General features: G+C 37.9%; 2 protein-coding genes across 5 annotated transcripts; one reads left to right on the forward strand and one right to left on the reverse strand.

Moving 5' to 3' along the window:
• Positions 1-55: 55 nt before the first annotated feature.
• LOC107889364 (pentatricopeptide repeat-containing protein At4g38150) lies at positions 56-1,154 on the reverse strand. The gene has a single exon (XM_016813759.2). The coding sequence runs from the start codon at positions 1,152-1,154 to the stop codon at positions 210-212; it is 945 nt and encodes a 314-aa protein (XP_016669248.1). The 3' UTR covers positions 56-209.
• Positions 1,155-2,741: 1,587 nt separating this feature from the next.
• On the forward strand, positions 2,742-6,186 carry LOC107889365 (FHA domain-containing protein PS1). 4 transcript variants are annotated; one of them, XM_041076554.1, is made up of 7 exons: positions 2,742-3,125; positions 3,227-3,423; positions 3,673-3,759; positions 3,848-4,993; positions 5,093-5,228; positions 5,331-5,707; positions 5,763-6,186. In XM_041076554.1, the coding sequence occupies exons 1-7, from the start codon at positions 2,867-2,869 to the stop codon at positions 6,018-6,020; spliced, it is 2,460 nt and encodes an 819-aa protein (XP_040932488.1). In that variant the 5' UTR covers positions 2,742-2,866; the 3' UTR covers positions 6,021-6,186. The 4 variants fall into 4 exon arrangements, with proteins under 4 accessions (XP_040932488.1, XP_040932490.1, XP_040932489.1 ...); XM_041076556.1 differs by having other exon boundaries at positions 2,743-3,125; positions 5,778-6,186; XM_041076555.1 differs by having other exon boundaries at positions 2,743-3,125; positions 3,227-3,420.
• Positions 6,187-18,753: the final 12,567 nt, after the last annotated feature.

The following is an 18,753-nucleotide window of genomic DNA, read 5'->3' on the forward strand; positions in this document are numbered from 1 at the left end:
GGGAATCCATTGGGTTAGGATCCCCGATAGAGACAGCTTACCTGTTGGTCTCTGCTTGATTTCAACAGATGGAATCAGTTTTCATTATGCCACCATAAAATACGATTGCAAAGGGATCAATCTAAGATTTGGCTGAGCATGCATTATGGGGAAAAGGAAAACAAGCAGCAAATTCAAGAGCCTAAGACCGACCAAGAAAACCTGTCTAATCATTTATCAAACAGCACACTCATAATGCTTCGAAATACTGGCCCTCTCTTATTACTAAGAACCGCTCTCACATCCTTCTCATCAGCCGCAAATCCCTTCTCCTTCATCTGCCCCAAAAACTCCTTGGCCTCCTCCATTTTCTCCACCCTCGCAAACGCCTCAAAAACCGCCGTGTAAGTAAGTGCATTAGGCCTCATCCCTTTCCCTATCATCTCCATCAAATACCTTTTTGCATCCACAAGATGTTTAGCATCAGCAGCGGCAAGAGCTTTGATGAGAACAGTATAAGTGTAAGCATTGGGTGCAACCCCAGATGCCAACATCCGCATATAACTTTTGTGAGCTTCTTTACTCTGTCCCGCGTTGGCATAAGCTTCAATAACCGCTGTATGAGCAACAACGTCCGGCATCTGGCCCCTATCTTTAAACTCTGAAAAAAGTTCCAATGCTTCATGGGTCAGTCCGTCTTTTGACAATGCATCGAACATCTTAACAGCATTGTTGATTAGGCTGTCTCCTCTCATATTGTGGAACACTTGTTGCAGGTTTTTGGGGTCTTCCACTTCTTCGATAACCGGTTTCTTGTTAAAGGGGTCGTAAGGAGGACGGAATTTGGATTTGTCAAATTCTTGTTTGGAATTGTTTTTTTGTTCTTGTTCATCTTCAGAGTCTGAGTTAGGGGGAGAAAAGTTGACCTTGGTGTTAATTTTGGTAGGGTTTGGGGTGCGGGGAGAGGAAGAGAAGGGGGATGAGAGTATTGTAAATCTACTATGGGTTGCAGTGGGTAGATAAAATGAAGAGGAAGTAGTGGGGTTTGAGTTGTTGAGAAACGTTCGAAGTGAGAAGAAATAGGCTTTTCTAATGAAGAAAGACAGGGATGATGAATGTTTAGATGAAAAAAGGCAAAGACATATTCTTACCTTAGCCATGGCCATGGATGGCATTTTTTGCGGTATTAATCTCAGTTAGAAGAAAGTTCCAGAACTTGAAGAAGGCGAACAGAGAAGTTTAGTCCAATTTGATTGATAAACTATTCATAAAGTACTAAAAGGGATAAATTCCATCTAAAGGTTATCAATTCCTAAAAATTATAATTTTATCATCAAACTATTTGAAAGTTGATCACCGGCTCGTTAATTTTGTAACCAACGTCGGATTTGGGATAAGTAAATTAACAATTTAGTCTCTTAATTTCAAAAAGTTACAAGTTGGTCATTAAGCCATTAATAAGTTTACACTTTGATCACTCAATTTTTATACCATTACTCCCTAACTCGATAATCCAAACAATATCAACTTCTCAAGCCCTAAACTCTAGGAAAGCTAGTATCAACCTCATGCCTCACATCTAATCCAATCAACTCAACAACTCTTCATTCTTAACTCAATCATCATCTCTCCTTCGACCAAAATCACAACCTAAAAAAATCTACAATCAAACTATTCAGACATCTTTATTTTAACTAACAACCAAAATGCAGCAAAATGACATAACAAATGTTAGTAATATGCTCTAGAGCATATGATGTAATAGGAATAATTTCATGTAATTGACTATTTATATATTGCGACATTCTTTATTTATTATGCTTATGTTAATTTATTAGCTTGATTTTAAAATTTCTTAAATGATATGATAAAATTTTTGTACATAAATCATTGTGGAAAGAAAATCTTGAGAAGTTTATGATGTGAGATTCTTATTGTATGCAAATGCAAAGATACCTAAATTATCGTTGAGCATAGTATTAACAAGATAGAACATTGCTAATGTTGATAAACTAGCCGATGTTATACTCCTTGACTAGCTCAAGTAGTATTTCTCACAAGCTATAGACATAGTGATGCTTAAAGTTCACCTTATTAGAAAAACAAGTTTGTTGGAAATTGTGTAAATATCTTTTGACTTGAGATTGCCAAAATCGTTTTAAGTGTTATATTTTGACTCCATTACTTATTCTCCACCATGTTCTTAACTTGAAGATTTGATATGCTAATTCACCCAGATTTAATTGTATTTAACAGAAATTGATAAAAATAAAAATCTTGATAAGCTGGGTGGCCAAATTTACAAAAAAAAAAAAAGATAGTTGAGTGACAACAAAAAATTAAATAGGTAAGTGATCAAATTAAATAAATTGATAGTTGAGTGATAAAAAAGGGTAAACTACACACCAGATCACTTTAAAATAGCATTCTCATTCTGGACACTTTATAATTTTTGTCAATTTAATCACTTTAGTTAAGATAATTGTTCAAATTGGATATTACCATTAAAAATTTTATTAATTTACTAATGGATTGTTAATGTGACACTTTTTTTACTTTTGATTAAAGTTAATAATCTCTCTATAATTAATTCAAATAATTATTTTAATTAAAGTAACTAAATTAACCAAAAATAATTTGCAGTGTAATTTACGGGTTCTCATGTGTGGGGTTCCCAAACCTTTTCTACTAGAGGTGGGCTCCAATAGCCGTTACTACAACGGTCACCTTTTTAAAGATTCAAAATCAAAATCCCTCCAACAAAATCCCAACCCAACCATTAGAAAGAAAGAAGAGACCATTTAACTTTCAAGAAATCATTATACAGAAATCCAAAAATTAAAAGTACTAGAAGAAAAGAAGTCAGATTTCAAGTTTCCTGTCAACAATGGGTGAGGAAAAAGAGATGAAAATTCCGGTGTTTACAGTGGTAAAGAATGGAGCAATTCTTAAGAACATTTTTGTCATCAACAAATCACGATATATGGAAGATGGTGAAGAATCAGAAACCCCCGAGGAAGTTTTGATAGTGGGAAGACACCCAGATTGCAACATCATGCTAACTCATCCAAGTATTAGCAGATTTCACCTCCAAATTCACTCCAGACCCACTTCCCTCAAACTCTCTGTCCTCGACCTTTCTTCTGGTATTAAATTGGTTCCCTCTCCTTTCTTTTTCATCTTTCTTGTCTGGGTTTTCGTTCCAGTTTCATTGGTTTATCGGTGTTGTTGTTTTCCTGGGGTGCAGTTCACGGGACCTGGGTTTCAGGGAAGAAGATTGACCCAGGACTTGCGGTCGAACTGAATGAAGGTGATACCATAAAACTTGGTGGCTCGACTAGGGTTTATAAACTGCATTGGATTCCTATGAGTCGTGCTTATGATATGGAAAACCCCTACGTATCTGCAATGGATGTGCCCATGGAAGAAGAGAAAGAGGAGGTGGTTGGTGAAATTGTTCTTTTGACCTTTTTCTTTTAATCTTTGGTTTTCTTGTATGTATTTATCTTTTACAATCGAAATTTCACAGAAAGTCATGTCCAAGGTTTTTTTGTATTGGTCGAGGATGAATTTATTTAGGGAGAAGGAAAGCATTCTGGACGAATTTGGGTTTCAAGTGGTAGCCTGTAGGATTGAAATCATTTTCCTGTTTCTTCTGATTCTTTTCTTTTTTTTTTGAATTAAACTATATAGGCGGTGAATACGTTATCACCCAAAAGTGAAGGTGGTGAGGAGAAAGATTCATTGCCGGTGGAAAACAAAGAAGAAGAAACATCTCAGGTGAGGGTATATTGCTTCTAAAGAAGTAAATGGTTTTAGCTTTTTAAACTTGTCTTTTCTGATCAATGTTGGGCTTTTACAAGCTCAGAGTTCAGTGCCAGGTGAAGAGGAAGAGCTTCTCTCAATGGATTGCATTTTGGAGGGTTTAGCTTTTTTATTTGGTGATGGAAGTTCAGGAGTGCTTGTGAAGAAAGAGATTCCATCAGCACCCCCGATGCCTGAAAATATGAATTCTTCGATCTACGATGACGATGATGACGATGACGATGATGATGATGTTGAGAAGACGAGGGGGGAAATTTCTGAGCTTGCAGGGGAATTGAGTTTGGATGTTGAGTCCCAATATCAGAAGTTGGGAGAAAATAGCAAGACAATCTTTCCAGAGGCTGTCGCAAAAGCAATCTCTGTCTCTGAAGGAGAGAATTCAGAGAGATACTCAGACACTGAGAACATGCATCCTTCAGTTGTAAAAGAAGTTGAAAACAGAAGATCGATACAAGAAAGCCAACTTCACCTGATAGAACCAACTTTGGATGAGGAGGATATATTGTTGATTAATGTAATGGACTGTGATGAAGAAAGCCAGATTCCCAAGCCGCTTTCTGCTTTGAAACCAACGGAGGAAAGGAACCTGAATGGAAAGTTTGAGGAACCTGAAGACTATGAGAGCGAAAATAAAAGTTTTTGTTCTGCTTCTCTCTTGAAGGAAGTAGTCAACTCACCTTTGCCTACTGCTCCTGCACTGCTGTCGTCTGAATATGAAAATTTAGACAGCTCTCCCCTGAGGTTAGAAACGAAACCCAACTTGCAAAGTATTTGGTCCAGAAGAGGTAAACCTGCTTCTGTTCTTCAGATTCAAACTGGGAGGAGCGCTGGAAAAGCTGGTGCTGAAAATAAACCCAACCCCAAATCTCTTTTTGTTAGCTCAGATGAAAAAGAAATTTTTACCCCCGACAAGGAGAATTTCACCCCAAATACTCTTTCGATGAAAGCCTTGAAAAGAAAGGGCAAGCTGGAAGAGGACATGATGATTGCCTCAGACACAGAAAGCCAGACGCCCAAACTTATAAAAGAGCAGAAATCCACAAGGAAGGCCTCTCGAAATCAACAAGATATAATGATAAAGGGAATAGCAGAAAGGGCGCCATTCCAATCTTTGATGGTGGACTCTGCTGGCAAGTCTACTGCTTCCAATTCCAAGAAAATAGAGAAGAGGATTGCTTGTCCATCTTTGGTGAGTCCTGAGACAACGTTTTACTTTTTATTTGAAGAATTCATCACTATTTATTTGCCAAGGACATTTATATATGTAATATATGAAATTCATTTGCAGAACAAATCTGCTGGAGAGCCAAGGAGGACTTGGTCCCTGATAGCAGACACCACTTCTTTGCTGGATAAGGAATCAAGGAAGACTTTAAAGCTCTTACAAGGTCTCAAAGGGACTCGACTGATCATTCCAAGAATGGGTAACTTAATTATGAGCATCATGGTTAATCTCTTCCACCTTGTGATGGTGATTCGTAATCTCCATACTAATTGTCATATATATTCTTTTTTGCTTTTAAAAGTCATAAGGGAATTAGATTATTTGAAGCGACGTGGTAGTCTATTCAGAAGAACAACAGAAGCCTCATCCGTCTTGGAATGGATTGAAGAGTGCATGGTGAAAACGAAATGGTGGATCCATGTCCAAAGCACTATGGAGGAAGGAGGGCCAATCGCACCAACACCACCCGCCACTCCCCACTCTCACTTTAGTGAAGGCAGTATGGGGAATTCGTTTGGACCATTTTCAGCTGGGGGAAGTCTGATGAAAATTGCTACACCCACAGCCGAAGATCATATCCTTGATTATGCCCTACTGTGGAGGAAGATGAAGAGTGATGATGGACAGTTGGTGGTGCTGAGTAATGATGTCACTCTAAAGATCAAGGCCATGGCAGAGGTATGACGTATTATTATGGTCCACATTCTTTCTCTTGTTCCATTTTTCATTATAGGCTGCTATACTGCAGGGTTTGATGTGTGAGACAGTGCAAGAATTCCGGGAGAGTGTGGTGAACCCCTTCTCAGAGCGGTTCATGTGGGCAGACAGCTCTCCTAGAGGACACACCTGGTCAGTGATGGATGATGTAGTTTTGAGGGACAAGTACAACCGTTGTCCCCTAAAGAAGCCATCCAAGGGAGGAGATATCAAGGGTTTGAAACTCATTCTGCTTCATAATTCCCACTATTCCCACCTCAATTCATTCCGCTGAAACATTTGACATATGTTCCAGCTGTTATGTTTTGAAATCTCAAGTAATTGCTTACATATATTGCAATATAGCAGACACCATTGATGAGATCAATACTGTTTCCTCCAAAGACAAGCTTTGCCATGAGTGCAATTCTTTTTCTCAATCAAGCATAGTCTTGTATAAATTATTGTTAAACCTTGAAATAATTAATTTTCATGTATTCCAAAATGAATTTAAATGATACTTTGATGCAAAACAAGGTAAAACTAATTTGGATAATCATAAAGCAACATGGGAAGAAACATTGCAGTATTTTCAATTATAAAATGTTACATGATTTGTTGTTCCGATGTGGCATGGTGTTTAATAAACATGACATGTTACCAAGATTCACTGGTATAAAAGTGCTTCAGCGGGATTAGAGAATGGAGAAGATACTAAGGAAGTGGGCAGTGGATAAATCTAGACTGGTGGTAACTATATGTTGGTTTGGTTGGGGACTACCTTTCTTTTCTGAAAGCTGATTGGTTCCAAAACCAATCCAATCCAGTTGACAATGCTAGCTGCTGAGCTTTGCTAACGTCCATGTTATCATAAACACAGGAGTCCAACCCTTAGTTGCTATTGAGGAAAAAGATCCCATGCTTGGATGAAAAACATGATAAAGGAAACCTATCGCATCCTAAAAATCGGGTTAGTATAATCAGATTAGTGAATTGAGAGTTTGATTTGGATATCGGAGTTTGATTCTGCGTTTAGGCACATTTTAATGTGTTAAAGAGGAGCTTAGCCTAATCTCTTATCCGAATTTCCAAGAGTATGTGTTTTTACTCAACCCTAAGATACTTTGCAAATAAAGCTTATATGTGATGTGAGAATGTCAGAATGACTTGTGAGCTGCTGGCTTTATTCACAATAAATGAGATCTATACGATATGGCTCTTTGAGCATTATGAGAACACTTGAAAGTGCATTACAAGCAATATGAAAGTGCTATGAACATGTGTTATATTATATGTGAAAATGTGCATAAAACAGTAAGTATATGTATTTACATGGATATGATGACATTGTGATCTCTTGGAACTATTAGGTATAGTTAACATGCCATAGGATGGTGAGTACTCACCACTTATGGTTGTGTTTGGAGGGTGATAGCTTTATGCTATACATTATATTGGTTGTGTTTGGTGTAATAGCCTAAATTTCAGTAGTGTCGGAAATAGTGATACAAGATCACTAAATCCGATAAACAAATTTTAAAATTTAATAAATAAATACATATGAGTCAAGTGTGATGAAAAGGAAATTTTTGGATTAGTGGATTTTTTTATTTAAAAAGAAATTAATAAGTAAATTGGGTCTAAACCGAGGTATTGAGACCTCAAGTTCATAAACCGAGTCATAAATATTTTTAGAAATATTTATGGAGTATCATTGAGTTGGTATTAAAATTTCGTTAGAAAATTTTAACGTTTGGATAGTCAATTGGTTAAAAAGGACTAAATTGAAAAAAAATACAAAACTAGTTAAATAATGATTGAAAAGCTTAGGTGACTATTAAGAAGGGTTTTAAAAGGTAATTAGACCCAAAATGTTTTGGGATGGACGGCAAGGGGCGTGAAATCAACAGGAAAATTGATGAATTAAGGGCAAAATTGGAATATTACAAAATTTACTTAATAAATGTGACAGCCCAAAACTGACCCTAGTCGGGAAGTGGTTTCGGGACTGCTAAACCGAGTCTTATAAATAATTAAAAGTTATATTCTGTGTTTATGATGTGAGTAAATGCATGTGTGAAAGTTTCATGCATTAATTTGATCATCTTTATGTGAATTTATTAATATGGACTTATATGAAACTTTGTTGGAAAGTGAGAGGTTAATTTTACAATGGTCTAATAGTACATGCATTGAAAGGAGTGGTTTTGCATGTCAATTTACCCATGATAAACATGGTGGCCGGCCAAGGAAAGAATATGCTCCACTAATTCAAAAATTAAAATAATTTTGTATTAACAAATGATTTAATAATTGAATTAAAGGAAATAATATAATGAGAAGTGGGAGGAGAAACCAAAGTGTTTCATCTTTACTTCTCCATTGCCGAAACTAGAAGAAAGAAAGAAGAAAAACTCTTGTTGAATTTCGGCTAAGGTGTTTTGATACAAAAAGGTATGTTTTATGCCACTCTTGAAAATGTATGCATAACTTGGAGGATTGGTTTAAATTTTACTTGAATCTTGGATTGAAATTAGGTTATTTATGAGGGTTGAATTTCGGCCTAGGAGCTTAAAATTTTTAGTAGAAGTTTTGATGACATTAGATGGATAGTTAGGTTGGATGTGTTAAATTGTTAATTGTTTTAGCTTGAAAGTTAAGGTTAATATGGTTTATGGGATTGCCGAATCTAATTTAGGGAGAAAGAAAAATATATGTATTCGGTTATGCTATTGATTCTTGGGGAAATAATGTTTAATGTATTTTTGTTTATGTTTTATAAAAGCACTAGTAATTGAATTTGAGAAATTTTAACTTGTTGATGGGAGGTGTTGAACGTGATATTCGGATGTGTTTCAAGGAATGACATTAGGGTAGCTAGAGTCTAAGAACTTTCGGTCAAGGACTATTGTGTGAGCAAATTCGGTATAAAGGTTTAAATGTTAATCGCATTGTATTTAATGTTTAGAGAATAGGTAGTAGCTAATTAAAGTTAAGAAGGCTAGAATTTCTTTTAAGGGAGTGTGACCTTAATTTGAACAAAATAGAATCGGCCTTAAGCTTGACTAAATGGTTCGGTTATGGTTAGCTTAGAAGAAACCTATATGAAATTGTTGTATTAGGTCATAATCTACTTGGGACAGCAGTAGTAAGGTGGTTTTCGAAAATCGCCATAATTTGTAGGAGTTGAATTAGAAGCTGAGTGAATTATGTCATTAAAGCTTCAAGGGTCTATTTTCTTACAAAAGAAACTATAGAAACAAAAGAATTACCGATCTAGAGATATTTGAAGTATTGTGGGGCTGAGTCAAAATGACTGCTGGATTCCCTGTTCTGTTTTTAGAAAATCATTATAAATTGTACAAAAATGATTATAAGATAAAATTTATATGCTTAGACTCCTTAATGAGTCTAGTTTCAAATGAGATTAAATACAACACATTTGGAATTCTGTAAAGTGAGAAATTGGATTCGTAGTGAAGAGTGGTCAGAATAGTCAAACAGTGAAATAGGGGAAACTTTAAGAAAATCTGGTATTGATTGGCCAAGCCTAAAATTCTGAAAATTTTATGGATGGAAGATATACGAGTCTATATTCAGGGAAAATTAACGGCAAGTGATTTGGAGTTTAGTAGCTCCAGTTATAAGTAATTTAGTAACTACTGCTCAGGAAAACAGCTCGTAGTGAATATGTGATTTTGTTGTAAACATTAATGAAAGTTTGCCGATGAATTATTTATTGATTATTATAAAGCTACTATAATCTATGTGTGTGAAAGTCGGATCAATATATATATTATTCTGAAAATAATACTTGAATAGTCGATTAATGACTATTTTAAATTTTGTTGAACTTAAGCTCAAGAGCAAAGGGGAGCTAGATCCGATAAAGGGAAGGAAAAAGTAATTGAATAGCCGTTGAAGTCGTTCGACGACATTTGAGGTAAGTCTTCGAGTAATGACCCTACTTGAATTATATTGAAATGAATAGTCATACTAAGACGGATAGTCGAATGTGCTTAGAGACTATCTTATAAAGCCAATTGAAATCATGCTCTTTGTGTGTGGCTACTGAGCCGAAAATTGAAAGGTTTAATAAATGTTTTGTGTTTGAGCCTTAGTAACGAAGAAATGATATGGATGTGTTATGATTATTGATATATGTGTGCATGAGCATTGGATTATATCCGGGCTAAGACCCGAAGGCAATTATGCGAGTTGATATATCCGGGCTATGACCCGAAGGCAATTATGCGAGATGATATATCCGGGCTAAGACCCGAAGGCAATTATGCGAGTTGATATATCCGGGCTATGACCCGAAGGCAATTATGCGAGATGATATATCCGGGCTAAGACCCGAAGGCAATTATGCGAGTTGATATGTCCGGGTTAAGACCCGAAGGCAAATGTGTTTGCGGCTGTATTCGGTTAAATACCGAAGAAACTTGGGTTTGAATGTGAGCGTTTTGTGCTGTAACTAATTTAATAAATATGCTTGACCAACCTGAATGATAAGGTATGTTTGCATGTGCATTGGAAAAGTCGATTCGTTTTAAATAGTATTCGTGCGATCGGCTAACGAATTTTCGGCTTTTAGAAAGGTTGATACCTTGTGTATATATGTTGATGAAGTGTGAAGTAAGTATGATTATGAGAATATGTGTTAATAAAGTGATTTAGTTAGCTATGTGAATGTAATACTGTAGTCAAAGCCGATTTCATTACTTGAGACTTACTAAGCTTAAAATGCTTACCCGGTTGCTTTGGCTCTCTGTTTTATAGATTTTGTTCGTTAGCTATCGGATTCGGGATCAGCGAAGTCGAAGTCATCTACACTATCAAGCTCTTTTGGTACTCTTTAGTTGAACTCTGGATATGGCATGTATAGGACTACCCCCTGTTGTTTAAGTTCTTTTGTGATGTATGTGTGTAAAGCCATGCGAAAATGGCTTGTAGAAGTGGAGTATGGCATTAGACCATTTGTGTTTATGTATGTATATATATGGTTTCACGATGTGACTATGGTTTGAAATGGAAGTGTTGGGCTAATGATCAGCCATTGGAATGGCTAAATATGATCACATGTGGACCTATGTATGGCAAAGCCCTAGTTGGTCCATGGTAACCACAAAATAGGTAAAGTTTACCTTGAAAACAGATTTTGACAGCAACAGTGGTGTAGAATTGAAAAATCACATAAATTCGTAGGAGTGGAATTAAATAGTGAATAAATTATGTAATCGAACCTTGATGAACCTACTTTCATATGGAAGTAACGAAACAATCATATGAACAGTACAGTAAGAGATATTCGGGTTCTTGTGGAACGGGACCAGAACAGTTTCTGGATTCCCTGTTCCGCCTTTGGAAATTCACTATAAATTGACCAGAGATAATTAGGGGTCATACCATATATGCATGGATTCCTCTCTGAGTCTAGTTTCCATAGAAACAAACGGCATCAGTATTGGAGCCCTGTACAAGGAGATATCCAAGTCGTAATGCGCAAAGGTCAGGGTAGTCGATCCCTGTAACATGGGAGACTTTGACTAATAAACTGTACTAATTGGCCCGACCAAAAATTCTAGAAAAAAATACATAGGTGGGGACATGAGTCTAGTTTCAGGGAAAAATCACAAAACTGATTTTCGAGTTGTAAAACTCAAGATGTGATTTTTGAAGCGACTAGTACTCAGACTGGGCAGTGTCTGGAAAATTTTTAAAAGTCTGTCAACGCCTCGTATTCGACTCCGGTAACGGTCTCGGGTTCGGGGCGTTACAATTGATTGGTATCAGAGCTACGGTTTATTCGATTCTAGGACTACCGTAATGTGTTGGGGTCTAGCTATACATGCCATTTTATGTGATTAATTGATAGTGTGGTGATTTCTGACATTTGCAAATGTGTTTATTTATAGTAATGGATCCCAATCCCGACCGAGCGGTAGCTGATGATCTTGAGAGTGTAGCGCCTGCTCCCGCACAAGGGACAGCGCCGGTGGACTCTCAACCTAATGCGAGTAACCCGAATGATGAAGCTAGACAAGCTTTCTATAGCGTGATGAATGATTGGTTCAACCAATACATTCGAACTAACACGGCTGTTCCACAACCTCCATTCCCGACAAACACCACCCCCGCACCTACAATACCTCCAGTAACTGACCAAATAAGGTCAAATAAGCCCCCAGTTGATAGAATCCGAAAACATGGGGCTACTGAATTTAAAGCTACGGATAGCGACGATGCCGAGCAAGCTGAATTTTGGTTGGACAACACTATCCGGGTACTCGATGAGCTATCTTGTACACCCGATGAATGCCTAAAGTGTGCTATCTCCTTGCTACGTGATTCAGCCTACTATTGGTGGAGTACTCTGACTTCTGTCGTGCCCCGGGAGCAAGTAACTTGGGAGTTTTTCCAAACTGAGTTTCGGAAAAAGTATATCAGTCAGAGATTTGTTGATCAAAAATGGAAGGAATTTCTCGAGCTTAAGCAAGGTTCTATGTCAGTTACTGATTACGAGCGAAAATTTGTTAGACTTAGTAGATACGCTCGGGAATGTGTTTCGTCCGAGGCTGTCATGTGTAAACGCTTCGAAGATGGGCTGAATGAAGATATAAAAATGTTCGTTGGCATTCTTGAAATACGAGAGTTCGTAGTACTTGTCGAGCGAGCTTGTAAAGCCGAAGAGCTTAGAAAGGAAAAACAAAAAGTTGATGTGGGAACCGGGGAGTTTCGTAAAAGATCCTCGGGAAAGTCTCTTCAACAGGCATCGAAGAAATTTCGAGATGTTGTGGGCCGGTCTAAAAGCACTTCGGGCCTTTTTAGACGAGATCGTGATCGACCCCCTGTGGGTACACGAGGCACTTCAGTCGCCAGTGTTGGGAACGAACGTCGAGGCTGAACGGAATGTCGACATTGCGGTAAATGGCATTTGGGGAGTTGTAGATTCCATGACCGCTCCTGTTACAAGTGCGGATCAGTGGACCACTTCATTAAAGATTGCCCGAGGCTGTCCGAACAGAATGTAAATCAGAGTGGGAAACCGGGTGCTACCACTGCTCGAGGTAGACCATCTAGAAATATGGGCAATGCTAGTGGTGGTCAGAGAGGATCTAGAGATGCTACGACCAGATCCGAGGCTCGTGCACCTGCTAGAGCATATGCTATACGTGCCCGCGAGGATGCTTCTTCGCCTGATGTTATTACCGGTACTTTTACTCTCTTTGATACTAATGTAATTGCTTTGATTGACCCCGGTTCTACTCATTCTTACATATGTGAAACCTTAGCATCCAGTAAGACTTTACCTATTGAGTCTACTGAGTTTGTAATTCGGGTGTCAAATCCCTTGGGTCGTTACGTGCTTGTCGACAAAGTGTGTAAGAAATGTCCCCTAGCAATTCGAGGTTCCTGTTTTCCAGCGGACTTGATGCTTTTGCCGTTTGATGAATTTGATGTTATCCTTGGGTTAGATTGGTTGACCGTGCATGATGCGGTTGTGAATTGCAAAAGCAAGACTATTGATTTGAGGTGTGCAAATAACGAAGTAATCCGAGTTGAGTCTACGGACTTTGATGGGTTGCCAGCTGTAATATCCTCAATGTTGGCCCAGAAATATGTAAGAAAAGGGTGCGAAGCATACCTTGCGTATGTACTGGATGACCAAGAACTAGAAAGGAAACCTGAATCTGTGCCGGTGGTTTGTGAATACCCGGATGTTTTTCCTGAAGAATTGCCGGGTTTACCACCTGCTCGGGAGATAGAGTTTGGTATTGAGCTTGTACCTGGGACTACGCCGATTTCGATAGCTCCGTATCGTATGGCACCAACTGAGTTAAAAGAGTTGAAAGCTCAGCTGCAAGAATTGACGGATAGAGGTTTCGCTCGGCCAAGTTTCTCACCTTGGGGTGCACCAGTATTGTTCGCGAAAAAGAAGGACGGAACCATGAGGTTGTGCATTGACTATCGTCAACTGAATAAAGTGACGATAAAGAATAAATATCCATTACCGCGTATCGATGATTTGTTTGATCAACTAAAGGGGGCCTCAGTGTTCTCAAAAATAGATTTGAGATCGGGTTATTATCAGTTGCGGATTCGAGATTCAGACGTACCCAAAACTGCTTTCAGAACGAGGTACGGTCACTACGAATTCTTAGTGATGCCGTTTGGGCTCACTAATGCCCCGGCAGTATTTATGGATTTGATGAATCGGATCTTCAGACCATATTTGGATCGGTTCGTAGTTGTGTTCATTGATGACATCTTGGTCTATTCAAGAGATGAGACCGAACATGCTGAGCACCTGAGACTAGTGTTGCAAATTTTACGGGATAAGCAGTTATATGCTAAGTTCAGTAAGTGTGAGTTCTGGTTAAGAGAGGTTAGCTTCTTGGGTCATGTGGTATCCGCATCGGGTATTCGAGTTGACCCGAACAAAATTTCAGCCATACTTGACTGGAAACCTCCGAGAAATGTTACTGAAGTTCGGAGCTTTTTGGGGCTCGCCGGTTATTACCGACGATTTGTGAAGGGTTTCTCGATGATAGCCACACCAATGACGAAGCTACTTCAAAAGGATGTTAGGTTCGAGTGGACGGAGAAATGTCAGAAAAGTTTCGACCAACTGAAAACTCATTTGACTGAAGCTCCAATTTTGGTGCAACCCGAATCAGGTAAAGAGTTTGTCATTTATAGTGACGCATCCCTACTTGGGTTGGGTTGCGTATTGATGCAAGAAGGTCGAGTCGTGGCCTATGCGTCGAGACAATTGAAGCCACACGAGAGGAATTATCCGACCCATGATCTCGAACTAGCTGCCATCGTATTTGCTTTAAAAATATGGCGACATTATCTGTTTGGTGAGAAGTGCCATGTATTTTCGGACCACAAAAGTCTCAAATATTTGATGACTCAACGAGACTTGAATCTGCGACAAAGACGTTGGCTTGAGTTGTTGAAAGATTACGAGCTTGTCATTGATTACCACCCGGGAAAGGCTAACGTGGTTGCGGACGCCTTAAGCCGGAAGTCATTGTTTGCTTTACGAGCGATGAACGTGCATTTGTCTGTTCTACCAGACAATGTGTTAGTAGCTGAATTAAAAGCTAAACCATTATTGACTCACCAAATTTGTGAAGCTCAGAAAGTCGATGATGAATTGGTTGCAAAACGGGCTAAGTGTTTTCCGAACGAGGGATCAGAGTTTCAAATTGATGACGATGATTGTTTGAGGTTCAGAAATCGTTTGTGTGTTCCAAGGAATTCGGAACTCATTTCGATGATTCTGAACGAAGCCCATTGTAGCCGAATGTCAATTCACCCGGGGAGTACGAAAATGTACAACGATTTGAAACGTCAATTTTGGTGGCATGGTATGAAACGGGACATCTCCGACTTTGTTTCGAGATGTTTAATATGTCAACAAGTGAAAGAGGAACATCAAGTGCCTTCAGGATTACTCCAGCCGATCATGATACCCGAGTGGAAATGGGATCGAGTCACAATGGACTTTGTGTCCGGACTGCCTTTGTCAGCAAGTAAGAAGGATGCGATATGGGTTGTTGTCGATAGACTAACTAAGTCGGCTCACTTTATCCCCGTGCGTACGGATTTTTCATTGGATAAACTAGCTGAATTGTATGTTTCTCAGATTGTGAGATTTCACGGGGTACCGATTTCTATTGTGTCGGATAGAGATCCGAGATTCACCTCGCGATTTTGGAAGAAATTGCAAGAAGCTTTGGGTACCAAGCTGCATTTTAGCACCACTTTTCATCCACAAACAGATGGTCAATCCGAGCGGATAATTCAGATACTTGAGGATATGTTGAGATGTTGCATCCTCGAGTTCAGTAGTTCATGGGAACGGTACTTACCTTTGATTGAATTCGCTTACAACAATAGTTTTCAATCAAGTATTAAGATGGCACCCTACGAGGCTTTGTACGGTCGTAAATGCCGTACACCATTGTTTTGGACCGAGCTCGGTGAAAGTAAAATTTTCGGAGTTGATTTGATTAAAGATGCTGAACAGAAAGTAAAATTTTCGGAGTTGATTTGATTAAAGAGCAAAAAGAGATTGAGAGTGAAAAAGAAATTGAAGAAAGAAGAGAAAATGAATTAGAAAAAGAAACAAAAGAAAAAGACGTGGAAAGGGTAGTGAGGAATGTTTCCACTAACCAAGATATGAATTTTTCTTGTGTTGCTACTTTTCAGGTTCCCGAAAGATCGAAAGATAACTTTCAACTTCAATACCTCTCAAATGAAAGACGCTTTCATACGATCAACTTAAGTAAAGATGAAATCACACTACATGATCCCGAAGGTAAGCGAGGTAAGGAAATTTTAGAAACCGAGTCCAGTGCAGATTTGAAAATTATTGATAAAACTTTTGGTGACTTAGTTCTTAAAAGATCCCCTCATTTTGATCCGATTAATTGTTACTCTTCGATTGTGGTTGATAAAGTCATTACGAAAAGAAGCGTGATTTGTTATTCTCTTGATTTACCTTGTGTAAAATCCTTGAATTTGTCCAAATCTGTTTTGGAGAATAAGGTAACGAAATTTTCCAAATTTGTTTTCAATTTATATTCGTGCCTTAAACAGTTTATGTGGTTGTACATGAAGTTTGAGTTCCATTTGACAAACGTTAACTCAACAACGAAGATTCGACTACACTATGCCCCCGATGAGCGAAGGTTTGTTTTAAATGAAAAAGGTAAAATCGACCCTTATTCTTCTGCTTATCAAGGTAAGATGCTTGAAACCTTTGAAACACTTTTGTACTCCTCGGATAGTGATAAAGATCGTGTTGATGAACACTTAGATCGAAACGTGCTTGACTGTCCTATTTTATTTATTGATGATCTATCTGTTTTGATGGTTGATAAAAAGATTCTTGTTTTTGATAATGCATGTGTGAGTGAATCTATAGACCGTCGATTAATGCATGGTATGATTATGCAACTCTGTGAACCATGTGAATCTTTTCAAATACCTACTTGTGACGATTATGTTTACCATTTGATTTATTACTCGCAATTTATTCATGGTTTGTGGGAACAATGTGAGACGACTGAATGCCTTAAAACATGTCCATCTTTGTTTCAAATATTTGACGAGGCAGTGGTGAGTAAATTAGATTGTTTGCATGGTAATCTGAATCTGTCCATTCACATGCGTTATACCTGTTCTATTATGCTTATGATTGGACTACAAGCTTATTTCCATTGCTATTTACTATCTCATGGCTATTCTTCTCAGTGGACTCAATTGCCATTAGTCCCGTTCGATAGAGGAAAGTCGAGTTCATTTGATTTTTCAGATTCGAGGACGAATCTTTTTGAGGAAGGGGGAATGATACGAGTCACAAAAGCCCAAATTCTTGAGGGCAAGGCCCAATAAGAAGATTCCAAGCCCAATCAAGAAATCCACCCATACTTAGTTGAAAATCAGGCCAAATTGTCAAAGTGGCCCAAGTTGTAAAGTTTTATTTTTATTTATTTATTTATTTATTTTACTTAGTTTAAATTTTTATATTCAGTCCAAGAGTCCCAAATAAAAGACCCTTGGCCGAATTTCCATATTAAAATAATTAGGAGTTTTTTTTTAGTTTTAGTTTTAGTGTTCTAATTAAATTAGGAAAACATTTGAAAGGCCTATTTATATGGCTTGGCCAGCCACCCTACATTACATTACAATTACATTGAAAATTTCAGATTTGATTTGAGTGAAAATTCTCTTTGAGTTCTTCAAGGATTTTCTCTTGAGCTTTCTTTAGAAGTTGTTTTAACAATCTTTTTGATTGTGGGAGCCATCTTCAACCTTCTTCTTGCCATTGATATTCTTTGGAGGGGAGATTAGAGCCGTTTGAAGGGAGTTGTGAGATCTTTCGAGATTTCAAGGCTTCTTAGGACTTATCTTTTAATTTCTTACTGTCAATTCTTTCTTTATTTCTACTTGTGCTGAATCATTATCTAATCTATTTTCTGTTCTTATTGTGTTTTCAGCCTTTTTCTATCTTAAGGAATCAGCCCAAAAATCCCCAATTTCTAGGGTTTTTCCATACTCTTTTTGGGTGAAATTAGATTGTCGAAATTTGGGGAAAACTATCTTGGTGTTCAATTGGGCAGAATCACAATCTCCTTGAGGGTTTCAAGAACCCTAACACTTATTTCTATTCTCAATTTGATTCTTTGCTGATTTGGGGATTTTATTTCAGATCTGAAAATTCAAAATCTAATCTTTTAATTTTCTGTTTCGTTTCAGATCTAATTGTTTAGGGTTTTCGTAGGAGTTTCTCGTGACTTGGCAACTCGATCTTGGTCCGCGCGCAACCCCGTATCATTAATGGTATAGGAATGCGCACGGACCAAGATCGAGTTGCCAAGTCACGAGAAACTCCTACGAAAACCCTAAACAATTAGATCTAAAACGAAATAGAAAATTAAAAGATTAGATTTTTGAATTTTCAGATCTGAAATAAAATCCCCAAAACAGTAAAGAATCAAATAGAGAATAGAAATAAGTGTTAATAAGGAATCTTGAAACCCTAGAAGAGATTGCGATTCTGCCCAATTGAACACCCAGATAGTTTTCCCCAAATTTCGGCAATCTAATTTCTCCCAAAAAGAGTATGGATGAATGGGCAAGAACCCTAGAAATTGGGGATTTTTGGGCTAATTCCTTAAGATAGAAAAAGGCTGAAAACACAATAAGAACAGAAAATAAATTAGATAAAGATTCGGCACAAGCACAAATAAAGAAAGAATTGACAGTAAGAAATTAAAAGATAAGTCCTAAGAAGCCTTGAAATCCCGAAAGATCTCACAACTCCCTTCAAACGGCTCTAATCTCCCCTCCAAAGAATATCAATGGCAAGAAGAAGGTTGAAGATGGCTCCCACAATCAAAAAGATTGTTAAAACAACTTCTAAAGAAAGCTCAAGAGAAAATCCTTGAAGAACTCAAAGAGAATTTTCACTCAAATCAAATCTGAAATTTTCAATGTAATTGTAA

This window comes from Gossypium hirsutum, chromosome A09, assembly GCF_007990345.1.
Source record: "Gossypium hirsutum isolate 1008001.06 chromosome A09, Gossypium_hirsutum_v2.1, whole genome shotgun sequence".
In the NCBI taxonomy this organism is placed as follows: domain Eukaryota; kingdom Viridiplantae; phylum Streptophyta; class Magnoliopsida; order Malvales; family Malvaceae; genus Gossypium; species Gossypium hirsutum.

Bases quoted from the DNA above. Each gene is read 5' to 3' on its own strand.
- LOC107889364 (XM_016813759.2), bottom strand. From the start codon at position 1,154: ATGCCATCCATGGCCATGGCTAAGGTAAGAATATGTCTTTGCCTTTTT.
- LOC107889365 (XM_041076554.1), top strand. From the start codon at position 2,867: ATGGGTGAGGAAAAAGAGATGAAAATTCCGGTGTTTACAGTGGTAAAG. The intron at 3,424-3,672 runs GTTGGTGAAATT...TAAACTATATAG, and splicing joins AAGAAGAGAAAGAGGAGGTG to GCGGTGAATACGTTATCACC. The intron at 4,994-5,092 runs GTGAGTCCTGAG...ATTCATTTGCAG, and splicing joins GGATTGCTTGTCCATCTTTG to AACAAATCTGCTGGAGAGCC.